Below are 17,967 nucleotides of genomic sequence, written 5' to 3' on the forward strand. Positions count from 1 at the left end.
ACATTTCATCCCCTGTAGAATAAACAGGGCAGTAGTAAATTGAAGCACAGGCCAACATAACCTAAACCATAGTACAAGATAATAAAATATTATCATGAATAGCAAGTAAGAAACATGACCGGTCAGGTATGCAGGGTACCATAGAATGTATTACCACAATATATAATTTATGTAGAAGTGTAATTAGGAAAACACACCCAGCTGCTCACAGGACCCCCACAGTGATAAGTGGAGGATATAACCTGGGCAGGTGAACCAGGGGATCTAGGTTTCCAAAACTACACTCTATATGCAGTGCTGAAAAGGATGCAGTAATGTTGCACATTAGACGATTAACATGCTATGCATATAGTCAAGATAAGGACATTTCATAAGTACATAGAGTGACGTAATGGTCCACTCAACTACACCCTGCTGCTCACAGACCCCTATATAAGTATGGATAGGGTATAGTCTGGGCAGGTAAAGTTTTGGGATCTAAGTTGTGGGGATAAGTCACTCTATATTAGAAAATACAGATCCTAATATTTGCACATATGCTGAGAGCTAGCAATTATGACATCAAAAGACACTGTTCATGTATATAGATTCCTTGCGGCATCTATTAAAAGTTCCTTGTAGCAAAAATGCAGATTAAAGTGTGGAAGAAATCATGAACAGTTCTCCTATATTGCTTTAAGGAAAGTGCATGGAGCTGTGTTTCATAGGCAATTACTGCGGCTGCAAGGTGTCAGCTGAATTTGTAAACTGCCTTCTTGTCAGCATGGATATCACATGATACTGCACCTTAAAAGTTCCAGGTATTGCTGCTACGGCAGGAGAGCCCGTAATCCGCCTTGACCCTCCTTGTTCGTCTGTGTATGCTTCCGACCTTGAAGCTTTTCCAGGTACCGTTACCAGCAAAAAAAACGCTCCGCATTCAAGCGAGATTGTGGGAGGTACGATGCATCCTGTGTTCCAGTCAGCTGAAATAAGATGAGTATTGCATCGAGCAATGATACATTTTATTGGACTAACTATACATTTATAAGATGACAAGCTTTCGGAAGAGTGTCTTCCTTTTTCAAGTCTGAAGCAATACTTGAAAAACGAAGACACTCTTCCGAAAACTTGTCATCTTATAAATGTATAGTTAGTCCAATAAAAATGCAATACTCGTGTTATTTTGATATCTAAATGTCTGGACTAACACGGCTACTCCAATCAATGTGGGTGTGTGTGTGTATATATATATATATATATATATATATATATATATATATAAAATAGTCAGTGTAATGTATATGCACTCTCACCGTCAGTCCGCAACCGCCAGGGTGCTATAGTAAAATTGTAGATAGATTCAAGAAAGCACTCACTGGTACAAAAAAATGTTGTTATTGTGACGTTTCGGTACACAAAATATACACACATATATATATATATATACATGTGTGTGTGTGTGTATATATATATATATATATATATATATATATATACTGTGTGTGTATGTGTGTATATGTGTGTGTGTATATATATATATATATATATATATATATATATACATACATACATACATACTTTGTGTGTATGTGTCTTTTTAATTCTGTTTTAAGACATTTATGGAGTGTGTAAAATTACTCATCTGTCCTCCTCTGAACAGAAGTAATTGCTGCAGAAAATAGTTGGCTCTGCATTCAATGGAGCACTGTGTTTATTAGAAAGCTAGGAGCAGGGACCACGATTGCAGTTACAAAGAGTGAATGAAGGACCAAATAGGACTGTAACTGAAAGTACCTAGATGAAATATTGGAATAGCTTGGCTTTGGCAAGGTAATATATTTGGATTGACATTAGCTTTCCCACTGGATTTTTACACATATTCTGGAACCATGCAACAAAGGAAATGAATGGCACATGTATGCGGTTAAATAATGTACACACACTGTAAATAACTGTAAATGCAGTATTTTTTTTTTTTTTTTTGCTTTCTAATGCACTCACCCTGTGCCATAATTTGCAATTAAACATATCCCTGTAATTTGCAAGGTGCTTTGATTATTTTTTCTCACGCTGTTTGCTGCTAGATTTCACTTTTCTATATATAGAATTGAAACAGATAGACAGTGCTGTTAATGTATTTAGGAAGTCATATACGTATACATAACGTTAGCAAAATCTTAATCATGCAGGTGTTGCATTGCTGAGTTTAAAGGAACAACCTTATCTATGTTCTACTTTTACAAGGTTAGGAATGTGCTTTCTTTCTTTTTCTTTCCTCCTTTTTTTTAATTTTTTTAAAAAATTATTTAAAAAGTATGAAGATTGGAATTCATTTTAATCTAATCCTTTTAAAGTATGTTGTTCTTATGTTTTCTTTTTGTTTTTTTAAATGATCAAGCTGATTTGATTTAATAATTGTAAAGTTCTGGCAAGAAAAGAAAAAAATAGCTTTTTCAAGAGGTGTGTGTCAGTAAATGGAATTTGTCAGCCTAGCTATTTGCAGGCTTCATTTCCTATCTTTTCTAAAGCAGAAAAGAATATCCAAGTATTTTACTTAGAAAACAAATCTCTGCTATTTTACTCCACAAAATACATTCACTTTTATCCTCCCTCACTTGTGCATGATGTAACCCCATTAAAGGGATATTAAAGTGATGAATATTTCTAGGACTGCAGTACAGGATACCATATCTTATATACAAGTTTCAGGCATGTATACATTAAATAAAATATACCTTTAGCAGCAATGAGAACTCAGGATCATGCAACCACTTCTGGCTAAGGCACTACAGCCTATTTTTTTGAAAAACATAAAAGAAACCGTATACCACTATTTTGGGGCTGTATAAATTCTGCAAGTAAAGTAAGCTTCATTTAAAATATGGGAAAACAAAACATTCATATACTTAAAGCTTACCTCTAAGCAATTTTAAACTGATATCTTAAAGGGGCACTAGTCAAAACTACACCATGTAACTTACAGTGTTAAATAGTGTTGCTTGTTTTATCCTTGTTGATATGTTTATTTATACCCCGTATTATATGTTATTGGTTTTCCCCTCAATGTCCAAACATTTATCAAAACCATACAGATAATGTACATCCCATGGTGTAACCTATCTTTGCATTTTCGCTTCAATTAAGCGGGGGTGGTACCGGATTTGATATTTTTAAGATTGCTAATGACATCATTGTTAACTTACAGGGGTTTTACAGTTGGCTTCAATCATTTAATTTGCTTTGTTATCAGTATCCTTTCTTGAAAAACATAACCAGGTAGGCACAGGAGCATCAATGCACTACTGAGAGCGAGTTTCTGATTGGTCGCTGCATATACATATGCCTCTTGTCATTGGCTCACCTGATGTGTTCAGCTGGCTCCCAGTAGTGCTTTTCTGCATTTTCAACAAAGGATAGCAGGAGACCAGAATGAAGCCAAAATTGATAGAGAATGCAATTTTAAACAACTTTTAATTGTACTTTTATTATCTGATTTATGAAAGAAAATGTGGATTTGATGTCCCTTTAAAGTGAATGTAAATTTTGATGCTAAAGAGCCCAGTTTTTAAAAACTTGATTAAAAACAGGGGCACTTTAATTCATCAAAATTGACATTTCACTCCTGTTGTGAAAAAAAACCTTACCTTTTAATCTTGACAGCAGCTCCCGCTTCCTCCACCCATCGCAAAGCCTCTTCCTGGGTCTAAAATGAGGAATCCGGCTTCCTCCAATCATGGTGTTGAATCAGACACTGATTTCCCCGGGGGGGAAGCTGTGATTGGAGGATGACCTAGCCATCATTTCTGACATCAGAAATGGCTTGCGATGACCGGAGGAAGCTGGAGCTGCTGTCAAGTTTAAAAGGTAAGTTGTTTTTTTTTTACAACACGAGTGAAATGTAAATTTTGATGAATTAAAGTGCCCCTGTTTTTAATCAAACTTTTAAAAACCGGGCACTTTAGCATCAAAATTTACATTCACTTTAAGATCTGTGTGATGGATGAGCTGCTGTATATAACACAGAGCTATTGCTGCTTTTAGTTTAGAGTCCTTCTAAAGTTAATGTTTTCACCTTAAATTGATAAATTTACTTCTATTATCGAATTTGCTTTGTTCTCCTGGTATCCTTTGTTGAAGAGCATATCTAGATAATCTCAAGTGCTGGGAGCTAGCTGCTGATTGGTGGCTGCACATATATACCCCTTATCATTGGTTTACCACTGTGCTCAGCAGAGCTCCTATTAGTTAATTGCTGCACATTCTATGAAGGATACCAAGAGAATGAAGCAAAATTGATAATAGAAGTAAATTGGAAAGTTATTAAAAATTGTATGGTCTATATGAATAATGAAATAATTTTTTTTGTCCCTAATATTCCTTCATAATACTGGCTGCTCATAACAGAATACATGTAACTATTGATCTTCTCATATGTTTGCTGAAAGGCAAAGTTTAATTTTTTTCAAGTCCACTAGCATTTAATGAGACATTGCATTTTGACAGGGAGATGCTTTTCTTAGCCCCCAGATTTGATGATAAGTCTCCATAGTTACGATGATCATTTCTATCTGCTCAATCATCATTGGCCCCAGCTAGGTCACATGATGCTCATGAATAGGTGACGGCGGAAGGCTACGGAACTGCACAGTGCGTCCCGTGTCAGGTCAGAATGACAAGGTAGTAATAAGCATATAATTATATAATGCTCTGCCCATTTGACAATGCATGAGAGGTCACTAGTGCAATACGCTTTGTGTTTATTGTGATAAGATACACTGTCTGATATGTATCTGAGTGATCTTAATGCTGGTCTAGCATGGCTGCAGAAAAAGGTAAGTATTTTAAAAAAACACATGCTGAAATGTAAAGTTTCATAATGAAAGTGCCCCTGTTTTTAATAGTATTTTTAAAAAACAGGCACTGATTCCTGAAAGTTTACATTCACTTTATCTAACGGAAAAGTAACATATACTAAAGCATAGAAAAAGGCAGTAAACATTTCAGTTTAATTTGTAATTGATGCAAACTGAGCCTTTATATCAACCCTAGGTGTTTCCAGTTAATTCCTCTCTCCCACGTGAAATGTTGTATCCCAGAGAGGTTCATTACTTTCTATGGATGGCATCTCTTGTCTTATCCATCTGGGACTTCCATGTTTCTCCCCTTTTCTTAGAAAATTCAGTAAGTTCAGCCCCTGTGATTACTATTATATAATCTCTCTCCAAACTAGAATGTTTATCTGGCCCATAGAAAGTAAGGAAGCTATCTTGGAAACTGACAGTGTTTCAGTTTCAATTTAAATAGAAGAAATGAAAAGTGCAATGTTATTTTTTTTTTTTTTTAAATTTGTAAAAATATGAAGTAAACTCCATAACCTATGTGTATGATTTCCTATATCATGTGAAATCCTATGAATCAGAAATATTTTACGTGAGAGATCTCAGGAATATGTATTTTCTCATTTTAAAATACATTTTTTTTTTCCTTTCATATAAATATCCAAAGGAAAAATGAATTGCAAAATAAAAGCTACTGCACCATAAGAAAAGCACATTTAGATGAACTTTACACTGGAGTTATGTGAAGTTATCATGGGCTAAATTTATGGATGAGTTTGGCAAAGGAAAATGAAATCATGCAAAATTCATGTTCATATTTGTGATTTTCTATCCCTATCCTCTGTTCAATCATAGAAGACCTGATAATGTTTTGTTAGATTAGGTTTCAATTCCCACGATGAAGTTTCCTTTCCTTGGAAAAATGCCAGTGTTGCTGTGATCATTTTGTAGTATTGACCACTGTTTTTTTAATCTTGATAACCCAACAAAGAAAAAAAAATCTTTGCTGGATAAGATCATTGTGAGTTTAAAAATATTGATATTTGAAATCTGTTGACTTTTGTAATATTGACCTTTTTAATTATTAAAATTGACTTGCCATCACTTAATGCCCTATGGGGAATGATACATTTTTTTGTTAAATGTGTTTGCTATTTTCTATGAATTACTATAACATACCGTTTTTTAAACATTGACATTTGAAAGTCTGTTCTGCTTTTTAACAGTTTTCTAGTTATCTGGCTTGAAGGAATAACTTCAAAATAGACAGGATATATTTCTCATAAAATTAGTTGACAGGACATTGGAGTGGAAATGAATCTTTCATGATTCAGACAGAGCATAAAGTAAAAAAAAAAAAGCAATCTCAAATGTACTTGTTTTATCAAATTTACCTCCCTAACACACCTTATTTCCTGGGGCACCAAGTTCTAAATTTTGTTGTAACATTGTAATGCTGAAAAGATATCGGCTTAGCAATACCCAATTACATCTAATGTAAAATGTTTGCAATCACGTATCAAGCTATTTATGCAAAGAGAGGAGTTAGGAGCATTTGCTGTGTTAAAGGGACAGTCTAGTCAAAATGACTTTCAGGATGCGGATAGAGCATGCAATTTTAAGCAACTTTCCAATGTACTTTTATCAAATTTGCTTTGTTCTCTTGGTATTCCTTGTTGAATGTTAAACCTAGGGACGTATATTATTATAACCGTGTTGGTTATGCAAAACATGGGAATGGGTAATAAAGGTATTATCTATCTTTTTAAACAATACAAATTCTGGAATAGACTGTCCTTTTAAGCAAGGTTTGGTTAACACTTTTGTAATGGTCTATATCAGGAATGACAAATTGGAGACCAATAGGCAATTTGCGGCCTTCTGCACTACATTTTGTGACTCCTGGGAAATAGCAGAACTAAGAATGTGTCATAGTTTTTTTGCCCCCCCCCCAAAAAAAATGGAACAAATAAAACCCTCTGGGGTGTAGAACAACAGACAGATGGTACCCAGCAACTACGGACATTTTTAGGAAGTATTTTATTTCTGTGTATAATAGCCATACATTAAAATGTGTCTTTTAGGATTCTAAAATATTTATCTGCTGCCCCCATGTGATCTATATCACAGTCTTGACATGTTTTGTGAGGAACGTTATAATTCCGTATTGCAATTACGCTATACATGACAGTATCCTACACAGTACAGCCCTCTTGACAAATGTTCTGGTCTGGAAGTATATTTCATAATGTAAATACATAGATTTACAACATTTAAAGGGACCAGAAACCCATATTTCTTCTTTTGTGATTCAGATAGAGCATACAGTGTTAGGTATCCTTTGTTGTAAAGCATAGCTAGGTAGGCTTAGCAGCACATTTTATATGTGTGTTTTTAATTCTGTCTATAAAATATGTATATTCTGCTTTAGATTTTTTACGCAAACCAAAATGTTTTTTTTACTTACTGCAATAAATGTTTATTGCGATTTATGCAAATGTTCATTACTCAAAAATTTATTTTACATTATTGAAAATCATTATTACTACTTACTACTGCAAAGATGTTCCATGGGCTTTCATGGACATAACTTATATTACAATGAGGAAAATTCACAGGAATATTTAAATGTTGTAAAGAAAAATATAACCGCAAAGTAGAACGTCTTCACACATACAGGTCTCAACGATCTTTCAAAAACTAGCATGTTTAAGAATTCTAGATAATTTACTTTGTAATTTAATTTGCATATAGAATATTTGACAAATAGCAAAACAACCTTTTTAGATTTCAGAAATGTACATTATATCATAAATTGATTTATTTTTTTTAAATGCGCCCTCCACACTGCTGACATTCACAAATTCCAATTTTCGAAATGTTTTAAGGTGAAAAAGCTGTTACTTTTTAAATATAACTTCCATCATATATTGGGCCCCATTAATCAAGCTGCAAAAGTATCTTTGCAGCCCCAGCGTTTCGGGCTTTTGCCTGAAATGTTAGTTAAATAGCAGCAGTCTTAAGACTGCTGCTGCTTAATCTCTCCACCAGCTAAAGTGTGGCGGAGTGAAATCACCCTGATCTGATCGGGATGATTGACAGCTCCTGCATGTGGCCGACTGTCCGCCAGCCAGGAGGGAGTAGCATTGCCAAGCAGCTGCTTGTGCAATGTTAAATGCGGCAGCATATGCAGCGAGGTCTAGTGGACATGTTCACGGTAGCAAACCATGTCTGTCCAACCTTTTGTTAAATTGAGCCTATTGTCTGTATTGCGATGGAAAGCCCACTTTTTTTTTAACCATTTTGCCTGCTGTGAACAATGAGACTGGTGAGACAAATTTGGCTATTTGTCGCAGGCAACAGTAAAGATTTGAACATCAGTATCCTTTGATGAAACTTAGCTTCTTTACCATACTTTGGTAGCCTTATGGGCATTTACGTGTCTTGAGCACTATATGACAGCAGTGCTATGTACTATGTATTTATGTACTATTGAATTTAGATATGTGGCTATATTTTTATCATATATTAATGCTATTTTAATCATATTTATTTTTATAGAACTATGAAACTAATGCCATGGATTACATCTTTGTTCTTCATACATATTATGAATGCAAATAAAACTGCTAACTCAAAGCCTAACTTTGTCCTGATAATGGTTGATGATCTTGGAATTGGAGATGTTGGATGTTATGGAAACAAAACACTAAGGTATGAAAAATATACTTATCTAATTTTAGGTAGCAGTTAAAAAAGAGACATCAGATGCCCTTGCTTTACGTTAACCCTACCTTGATCACAATGTATGTTTTGTTACTGATTTTTTTTTTAAACAAATGCACCAAATCTAATTACAAAAAAAATGCAATTCTGAGATGTTAATATAGTTGTCAGTGTCTTTCCTATTGTTTAGTAAATAGATTCCCGCTGACTGTGATGCTAATTTGATAATAAATTTGAGAATACACCTTTTTTTTAATTTCATAATAAGGTTTGCGAATTTAGGGCTTTAGTTTATTTATAGTACAGTTTTTTTGTTTTTTTGTTAACTTCTTGATCTGCAAATTCACATGAGCACTGTTTATTACAAGAAGGTTGAGGTTGAAACATTTACATTTTTTAGATAATTTTCATCTTAAATTCCGATTATAGGCTCCATTTATTAATCATTGAATGCTGCTGCGGAACCCTTGCAGGGCAAGCTGGCTGAAGTGATCCTGCCTGCTACATTGTAAGAAGTAGTAGTTATCCGACTGCTGTTTCTTCTTAACCTCTCTGCCACCTCTGAGTTGGCAGAGATAAATCACCCCCCTATGAACATATTTGTTCTGTGTTATTGACAAGCCCAGCAGGGAACAGTGCTGCACAAGCAAGGGCTTGTCAATAGCACATATGGGCAGTGGATGTACAGTGTCTGCTGCCCTTCGCTACAAAGCCAAGTTAACAGGTTCCCAAGCCGGGAACCTTGTCCCCCTGTGGCTTCGTACATGGGACCTTATGTAGTATATTAGGCTAAATGCCTAGACTTGCATAGAATTATTAAAAGTCTTTTGTATTTTTAAGCCTTTAGATCAATGTCTACATATGGGTGTATTTGTTATTGCCTAAGAGGTTTAAGTTTAAAAAGTTAAGTATGCATGAATTTATTTATTATGTATCCATTCCCACGATGGTCTCTATTAATATGATTTTTACCTTTTTATTTATTTTTTGTAATTTCATTTATACAAACCAGAACACATTTGAAAGTATTTATAAAAAATATGTTGTGTGATAAATCAAGTGAAAAAAATGGAGCAGATACTTAATTTTGTAAAAAAAAAAACTTTGTCAATTTTCATGTCGGTTTACCGAGGGTGCTAGGTTTTTATTTTCCACTTTTTTTCTCTCCATTGACTTATTTTTACTTTCTACTTGTAATATTATTGCAACCAGACGTGTGCAAAAAGTTTACTTCTAGCTCAATAAAGGCTCTAGCCAAAGGCACCAAATAGTGCTGCACTCTTAAAGGGACATGAAACCCACATTTTTTCTTTCATGATTCAGATAGAGAATGCAATTTTAAACAGCTTTAAAATATACTTCTATAACGAATGAAGCAAATTGGATAATAGAAGTAAATTTGAATGTTGTTTAAAATTGCATTCTCTATCTTAACCGTGAAAGAAAAAATTTGGGTTTAATGTCCCTTTAATCTGGCCCAAAATGTATAAAAACAATGGGCTTAAGTCATTCAGGGTTTCTAGCACAGATATCAGATTCAGGTATATTATTAGCCTTATTCGCAATACAAACTGTTGGCTCTCTACCATACTGTATGTCTGTAGTTGTTAATTGCATCACTATAAATGACTTTGACATTGTATAAACAATTATATTTATTTTGATTTCTTCCTTTACAACCCATTTTCTGAAATCCATTTAATCGGACTCTTGTGTAGAGACACCCTTAGTTCATGTGGCTCAAAAATAAGAAATCAACCACATTTTTCAACCAAAAAGAATACAGTGTTCTGAAACCGGTATCAGAAAACAATTGTACCTGTAAAATTAAATAAACTAGAGGGGATAGAAAGAAAGGTGCACTTCCCCTGATAGCATGCAACTGTTGGGGTTTGATTAGAATTCCCTTTATTCAATTTCATTGTACATATATGTATTATATTTTATGCCAATAGACATGTTTCTATTAAATTTGATGATTGTAGATTTATTAGGACTCATTAGCCTTGAACATTCTAAAACCTTGCTTTATCCATTTCAAATTTATTCAATAGATCTTCCAGAAGATATCAATGAAACTTCCTTCAAATATTATTGCAGTGACTAAAGTTACTCAATACATTGTATTTTGTCAATGTTTTTGAATCTTAAAAATTTGGTTAAGGCAGTGTCAAAAGGAGGTGTTTTCCTTTTTAATTCACAAAAAAGGAAATTAAGAGATCTACCTCATAATCCTTCCATAAGTGTGGATGAAAAAGTTGGCATCAAAATTCATAAATTTAATTGGTCTATGTGACTTCTGGTGGCTAATAATGCCATAATATGCTTCCCAGTCAAGGAACCTGTCTGCAAACTTGTGGGGCTTTCAACGTAGCATCTGTATTGCATACTTCCCCAAATAATAATTATAATATAAATTATAATTATAACTTTGGCTATGGTATCTAATAATTTTTTGATGGAAGAAGTTATCTTGCTTTGCAAATAAATTGTCAAAGCAGCTCAAATACTGGTTTGCATATGAGGGAGCTCATTTTGTCCTAGTAGCAGCTCTCTGTATTTTAGAGATATGCATTTGGGCCAATTAATGCCAATTTGGCAAATCTTCCTCTATACAAGCAGACAAATACACAAGGCGTGATTATGAGTTCAGTACTATTTATCCTTCCTGCTCATGCGCTAATTGAGCTTGACATTTTTGCATGCGTCGGGTACCTTCATATTAGTAAAAACTTTTCTCTCGTTCTCACGTTAATGTGACGCACACAAAAAGTCGAAATTATTATATTGGGACCGTATTAACATATTCTCCCTGAGACTTCAATGAAGCAGGAAAATTGGGGGGAAAAACAAACACCCTTACTTGTGCGCAAACCCGATGAACATTTTCTCAAGTGTGCTAAAAAGCACTCACCGGGTTTTAACCAGTATATAAATAATACTTTATTCAATCATAAGGTGACGTTTTGGGGCGTTAAACCCCGTCCTCAGACCATATAAAAGAAAACAGTGCACATATCTGACTTCATAAATACCCTCCACCAAGAAATCCATGCCGCTGTACCGGAAGTCGCCCGGTGTTCTGACCGCACCACTGCGCAGGTTCAGTCCGTTGCCATGACTACCGGACGTGGCGCAGCTACAAAAACCAGTAAATAGAGACATATTAAAATCATACAATGTGTTGTGACTAACAGGCTGTAAAATACTACCTTGCTCTCTCATCACCAAATGAACTATATAACATCATAAATGGCATACTTATGTCAGTGGAGCAATTAATCATATTAAGAGTTATACTATCTTATACAGATGATGCAATACAAATTTAGGTGCATACTCACTAGTGTTAATATCAAATACATCCTGCATCTAACAATATCAATTACTTTGATCCTCTACTAGCGCTAACTGAACAAAATAATAGCATTAGCCTATGCTTATTTAGCGGAACCTTTAATAAAGGAAAACATATTATGGCACAATCAATGCTAAGTACAATGCAACATTTTAGCCATTATGGCACTCGCTACAGTACCCATATATATCCATATGACCAGACCTAGTAATTAACGGATAAGACTACAGAAAACAGTGCCAGTCCAGATGTGTATTCAACCCCCAGGCATCAGAGTACCTAGGTTGAATATCCATCTGGACTCGCACTAAAGCAGCATTCTACCTCTATCCCCTCCTCTCACTGGGGGTGGGATGTGATCAATGATCATGTATCTTAAATCAGCAACCGTATGACCAGTCAATGCAAAGTGCCAAGCTACGGGTTGATCAGACCCCTTTTTATCTATCGCAGCTCGAATTGCAGCACGGTGGTTGGCCATATGTGTCCAGAGATCGTCTGTATTTTTTTTTACTCATCCAGGTACCAACCGCAAGTATACTATCTGATATAGAGTAACCAGCACGACAACATTTATTGTGTATCTGTTGCATTGTCCGTGTAGGTTATTCTATGTTGGTAAAACTATAGACGATCTCCGGACACGTATGTCTCAGCACTTTGCATTGACTGGCCATACGGTTGCTGAAGATCTTAGAAGGATGATCAAAAGATATTTTGGTTTTGTATGGTTTCATATATTTTTCATGTAGCAAGTTAAATTCCTCACTGTTTAAAACTGATATATCTCTGGCTATCATTAAGTCATTGCATGTGGGAATAATGCCATCCTGACCACTAGGAGGAGGCAAAATACACCATAACACACCAGAACTTTAAATCCTCCTACTTTCTATGATCTTCAGTTATTTTCTTTTGCCTCCTTGATGAGGAGCGAGATGAAAGTGAAAGTTAGAAAGCTACAACTATCTCTTTAGCAGCTTGGATTAAAGCTTTAATTCACAAGGCCAATTGGTCACTGGGAAAAATCCTCCTAAGCACATTACTACTCATTTCACTAGAGCAGTTGCTATTTTTTGGGCCTTTTGAAATGAGGCGTCTATTGATCAGATTTGTAAGGCAATTACTTAGTCTTCTTTACACACATTTTCAAAGTTTTATCAATTTGATGTCTATGCTTCTTCTGAAGCTGCCTTTGGCCATAGTGCTTATTAGTAACGTGGCTTTAACTGCTTGTCCCCCCTATTTATGGTGGTCTTATGGACTCCACTGCTTAGGTATTGATTCACACACATGTTGACTCGGGGACTGTCATCATCTGATGAAAGAAAACAAAATGTATGCTTACCTGATAAATTCATTTAATTAATGATGGTGAGAGTCCACGAGCCCCTTTCTTTTTGTTCAGGGGGAGGCAGTTTTTGTACTTCTCTGCCCCACTTTATCTTTCCAACTTTTCTTTTTCCTCATCTGGATTTTCAATGATCTTAGTGTGTTGCACTTTCACAAGAATAAATGCAGCTCTGAAAATTGCTGAATGTGGCTTGCGGGCATCATCTTTGGCATTTAAAAAAAAAAATAAAACAGGAAAAATACAAGTTTAATCCACACTTGGGTTAAATCAATCTTGTTGGCACAGAAGATTAAATAATAAAGATAACATGGAGTAGTATAACATTTAATGATAAGAGGTTAGGGGGAGGAGGAAGGAGATGGACACAGAGGAGGAGTGATAGGGGAGAATCGGAGGGGAAGAAGAAGTATCACCTTACGTTTCATCCAGGGCAACCTAAAGAAGTTGAGAAGAGTAATAGCACCTCACATATATAGGGTCATAAGGATGTGGGGAGTGCCAAGTCGGCTAGTGGCGTGTTCCTTCTGTGTCTAGGGCCTGGAGCCAGCAGGTGTCAAATCTAGATTTCCACTCAGCCCAAATTGTTTCAAATAAGTTTGCCTTTTCATTAGAGAAAAATATATTCTTCTCCATTGAATATATGTATGCCATGACTTTAACTATATCCGACCAGGAAGGGGGATTCACTTTTTTCCACGATCTAGCTATGGAGAGCCTTTTTTGTGAATAGGAGGGTATGTTGTCATTCTTTTGTGGTATAGATATGGTATGTTTTTGTTCCCACTTCATGATGTGGGTGGCTTTATCTTCTGGTGTAGCTCCTTCTATTAAGTTGTAGTGAATGGACATGGGTTTCCCTAGTTGATGTCCCTGTTTCCACCTAGTTCCCCATAGGGTGAGTTGGCTTGATGAAGAGGGTTGAAAACCCCAACTAGTTAGTAAGCTTGTTACTCTGATATGTTCGAAAACTAGGAAAGGTGAGATTGGGGCCACATCTTTAAGTTGATCTAGTGTAATAAACGCGTCTGGTTGGTTGGTTGACCACATATCTGCAACCCTCACTATGCCTAACCGCACCCATGTGGATGCATGTGAGTCAGGTAATCCTGTAAGGAGACCTGAAATGAACGTGATGGGGGAAGGGTGAGGGGCTATGTGTTTATGATGTATAAGCTGTTCCCAGATGGCGAGGCATTCTTTGATGATAGGGTTGTCAATGGCTAAAGTCCTCCTGCAAAGCAGAGGGGTCCAAAGAAGGTCCTTTAAAAATACATGGCAAGGTAATGAAGCCTGCTCTAATGCCCTCCACTTGCTATTGGAGTCACTGACACCCCATTGTGAAACGTGTGTAAGCATTGCAGCCTCAAAGTATTAGGTTATTGATGGGGAGGCCACTTCCCCTTGTAATCTGGGGTATTGGAGTATTTTATTGGCTATCCTAGGGGGCTTACCATGCCATATATATCTAGTACATTCACTTTGGAACTGTAGGAGCATATGCTTGGGTACACGGATCGGTAGGCACCTAAACAAGTAGGTAATCTTGGGAAGGAAACTCATTTTAAGGGCTGCAACTCTCCCTAGCCATGATACAGATTTGAAGTTTCATTTTTGTCTGAGGGGTCTGAGTTCCGCTAATAGGGGTTGATAATTAGATTTAACAATTGTGGGGATATCACATGAAACTTAACCCCTAGATGTGTAAAATGGGAATTCTTGATGACAAATCCATGCCGGTTGTATAAATGTTTAGCTATGTCATCAGGAAAACCCCTCATAAATACTTCACTTTTATTTTGGTTTAGTCTGTAATAGGAAAGGCTACCAAAGGTATCTAAAGTCTCTAACAGTCTGGGAATGGTTTGTAGGGGCCTGGAGGAGAAGATGGTGGTATCGTTTGCAAAGAGTGCTACCTTATGGGTCGTGCCATGAATAGTTATACCCTCCAATACCCTGTCCTTTCTGATTTGAGCTGCCAGGGGCTCCATTTCCAGCGTGAACAGTAGAAAGAAAGGGGGCACCATTGTCGCTTACCGTTGGAGCTTGGGAAGAGAGGTGAGCTAAATCCCAGTCCTCTGACCAAGGCTGTCAGGTTAGAGTAGAGTGCCCTGATAGCCTGGATCATCTGTTCAGGGAACTGAAAGGTTTCTAAAACCTTCCATAGATACTCCCATCGAACCCAGTTGAACGCCTTGTCAGCGTCAAGGGAAATTACTGCAATAGGTTTATTCAATCTATTAGATTCCATTAAGATGTTCAAAAGTCTCCTAGTATTGTCCGGGGCTTCCCTCCCTGGGATAAATCCCACCTGGTCGGGATCAGTAAGACTGGGGAGGAGGTTAGAAATTCTATTGGCAATTAATTTGGAGTAGATCTTAACATCAGCACTGATTAGAGAAATGGGTCTATAATTAGCAGAACGCAGGGTCCTTATCTGGTTTGAGGATGGTAACAATGGTCACCTCAAGGAACTCTCTGTGGAGAGGGCCTTCCACATTTGCCAAATTAAAAAAGCTAAGTAGCAAGGGTGAGATTTCATGTGTATAGGTTTTATAGAAAACTGCCGTATATCCATCAGGTCCGGGGGCTTTAAAGGGTTTCAAGCTTTTAATGACTCGCTTGATCTCTTTAAGTGAAAAGGGACAGGTGAGGGACTCTTTTTGATACGTGCTGAGGGAAGGCAATTGAAGGGAATTTAGGAAAGTACTGATAGATTCGGGGGGACAGGTTTGTTAGGCTCCTTATCTCGTATGTTATAGAGCACTGAATATAATTCGCTAAACTGCTGACCTATAATACAGTGAATTCGGGAGGCACCCACACGCTGTCTCAGTCTATTAGCAAGGATGGTATCTGCTGTATTACCATTTGCATACATAGTCTGTTTTAATTTAAGAACTCAATCTGACTGATGTGGCGTCTAATTTTTTTTCATTTTATCTCGTCTAATGTGTCTGACGTGCGCTGTTGATGTTCCAGTTCCCTTAGTTTACAGTGCGCCTGAGAGAGGGATAAAACTTGCCTGCTTCCACAAAAGAGCCTGTTTTTTTTTATAAAGAGGCCTTGTATAGTGGCTTTAAATGCTCACCAGATAGTGTCATCCCTAAGCTGGGGGTTCTCGTTTGTTCTGATGGTAAATACAATTTCTTTCCTCAGTTCCTCCCTAAAAGGGATGCCTGAGAGAATGTGGAGAGGAAGTCTCCAGGGGTGCCTGGCCTGGGCCACACCACTGGAGCGTATGTCAACAAAGACTTGGTCGTGATCCGACCGGGGGCAAATTGAAATGTTGGCAGAGTAAAGAGTGTCCGCAAGGCAGAAGAGGTAGTCAAGTCTAGAGTAAGTAGCATGTGGGTGGGAGAAGTGGGTGTAGTCTTTCTCTGTTGGGTGAACCGATTTCCATATGTCAAAGTAGCCGTATTGTGCCATTAATGTTCAAAACCAACCTCTTACTGGGTCCAGCCTAGGGTGATTGTTTCTAGTGGGTTTAGCTTTCCTATCCATTTTATCGTCCCACACCATATTGAAGTTGCCCGCTAGAATGATTTTGCCCTGTTTAACCTGTTCTATTCTGCCCTGAATCTGCTTTAGGTATCTGGGCTGTAATGTGTTTGGAAGGTATGTAGATACGAGTGTGTAAGGAACATGGTCTAAGGTGCATATTAATATAAGGAACCTGGCTTGGGGAACCCTGATTACATGTATCAGCTCAAAGGCCACTCTCTTATGTACCATGATGACTACACCCCTAGCTTTTTTGGTGTAAGATGCTTAAAAAATGGGGTAGTCTCTGGAAATGGTTGCTGATGGGCCATCAGCTAGGAGGTGCGTTTCCTAAAGAAACGCAACATCAGCTTTATGAAATCATTGGGACCTAGCAAGGAAGCTTCTCTTACCCACAGTATTCAGGCCTCTGACGTTATGTGTTACAAATCTGAGGGAGGACATTGGCATACGTAAGAATCACAGTTATACAGGAAGAGAAACTGGCTTCGGGGGAAGGCCAGGGAGGGTGGATGCTGTGTTAGGGAGAGGGATGGGGCAGACTAGGGGTAGGCGGTATGTGGATGGGGAGATTGGTGGAAATAGTCCACCTATGTAGGACCCTAGTATGGGCACCAAAAGTGGGGGGGAGTAAACGTAGACCTATGAAATTGAGGCTAAGAAAGTCAGCCCCGCTATCATGTAGAAACATTAGAAGATAAACAAGCTACACTGGCTATAACAGGTACAATGCAGTAATAAATATAATATTAGCACAAAATCAGATTGTCCCTATTGGGAGTGTGCATACTGTTCAAGTGGGCAGAACCTGAGGTCTCAGAGACTGATCCAGGTGACTGGATTTTTGCCGCTTTGGCCCCCTTTCCTTTAGTGACCATTCTGGGACTGAAACCCTCAATTTAGAGGAAGGAGCCGACCCATGAGGATCTGGTTTTATCATTCTACCCCAGTTTGCCAAAAGAGTACTGCCCAGTGAAGGAGATGACACAACATGCGTTTGGTTGTCCTTAGTTATAATGAGCTTAGTGGGGAAACTCCATCTGTACTTGATGTTGGCCTTTCTTAGTTGCATAGTCAATGGTGCATATTGCCTCCATTGCTGCAGTGTATAGGCAGACAGATTGGATAACAGTTGAATATCCTTGAAAGCATCCGATAAGGTAGGTTTGCCAAAAGCGGCCTGCATTAGGCGGTCTTTAAAGGTATAA

The 17,967-nt window shown here is 37.2% G+C and overlaps 1 protein-coding gene across 2 annotated transcripts in view; it reads left to right on the forward strand.

The window, feature by feature from the left end:
• STS (steroid sulfatase) overlaps positions 1 to 17,967 on the forward strand; it is a 785,042-nt gene that overhangs the window by 158,562 nt on the left and 608,513 nt on the right. For both annotated transcript variants that reach the window (XM_053706447.1, XM_053706448.1), the window contains exon 2: positions 8,382 to 8,534. In XM_053706447.1, the coding sequence (XP_053562422.1) occupies positions 8,386 to 8,534 (149 nt within the window). In that variant the 5' untranslated portion in view covers positions 8,382 to 8,385. The remainder of the gene's footprint in view (positions 1 to 8,381; positions 8,535 to 17,967) is intronic.

Source organism: Bombina bombina, chromosome 3, assembly GCF_027579735.1.
Source record: "Bombina bombina isolate aBomBom1 chromosome 3, aBomBom1.pri, whole genome shotgun sequence".
Taxonomy (NCBI): Eukaryota; Metazoa; Chordata; class Amphibia; order Anura; family Bombinatoridae; genus Bombina; species Bombina bombina.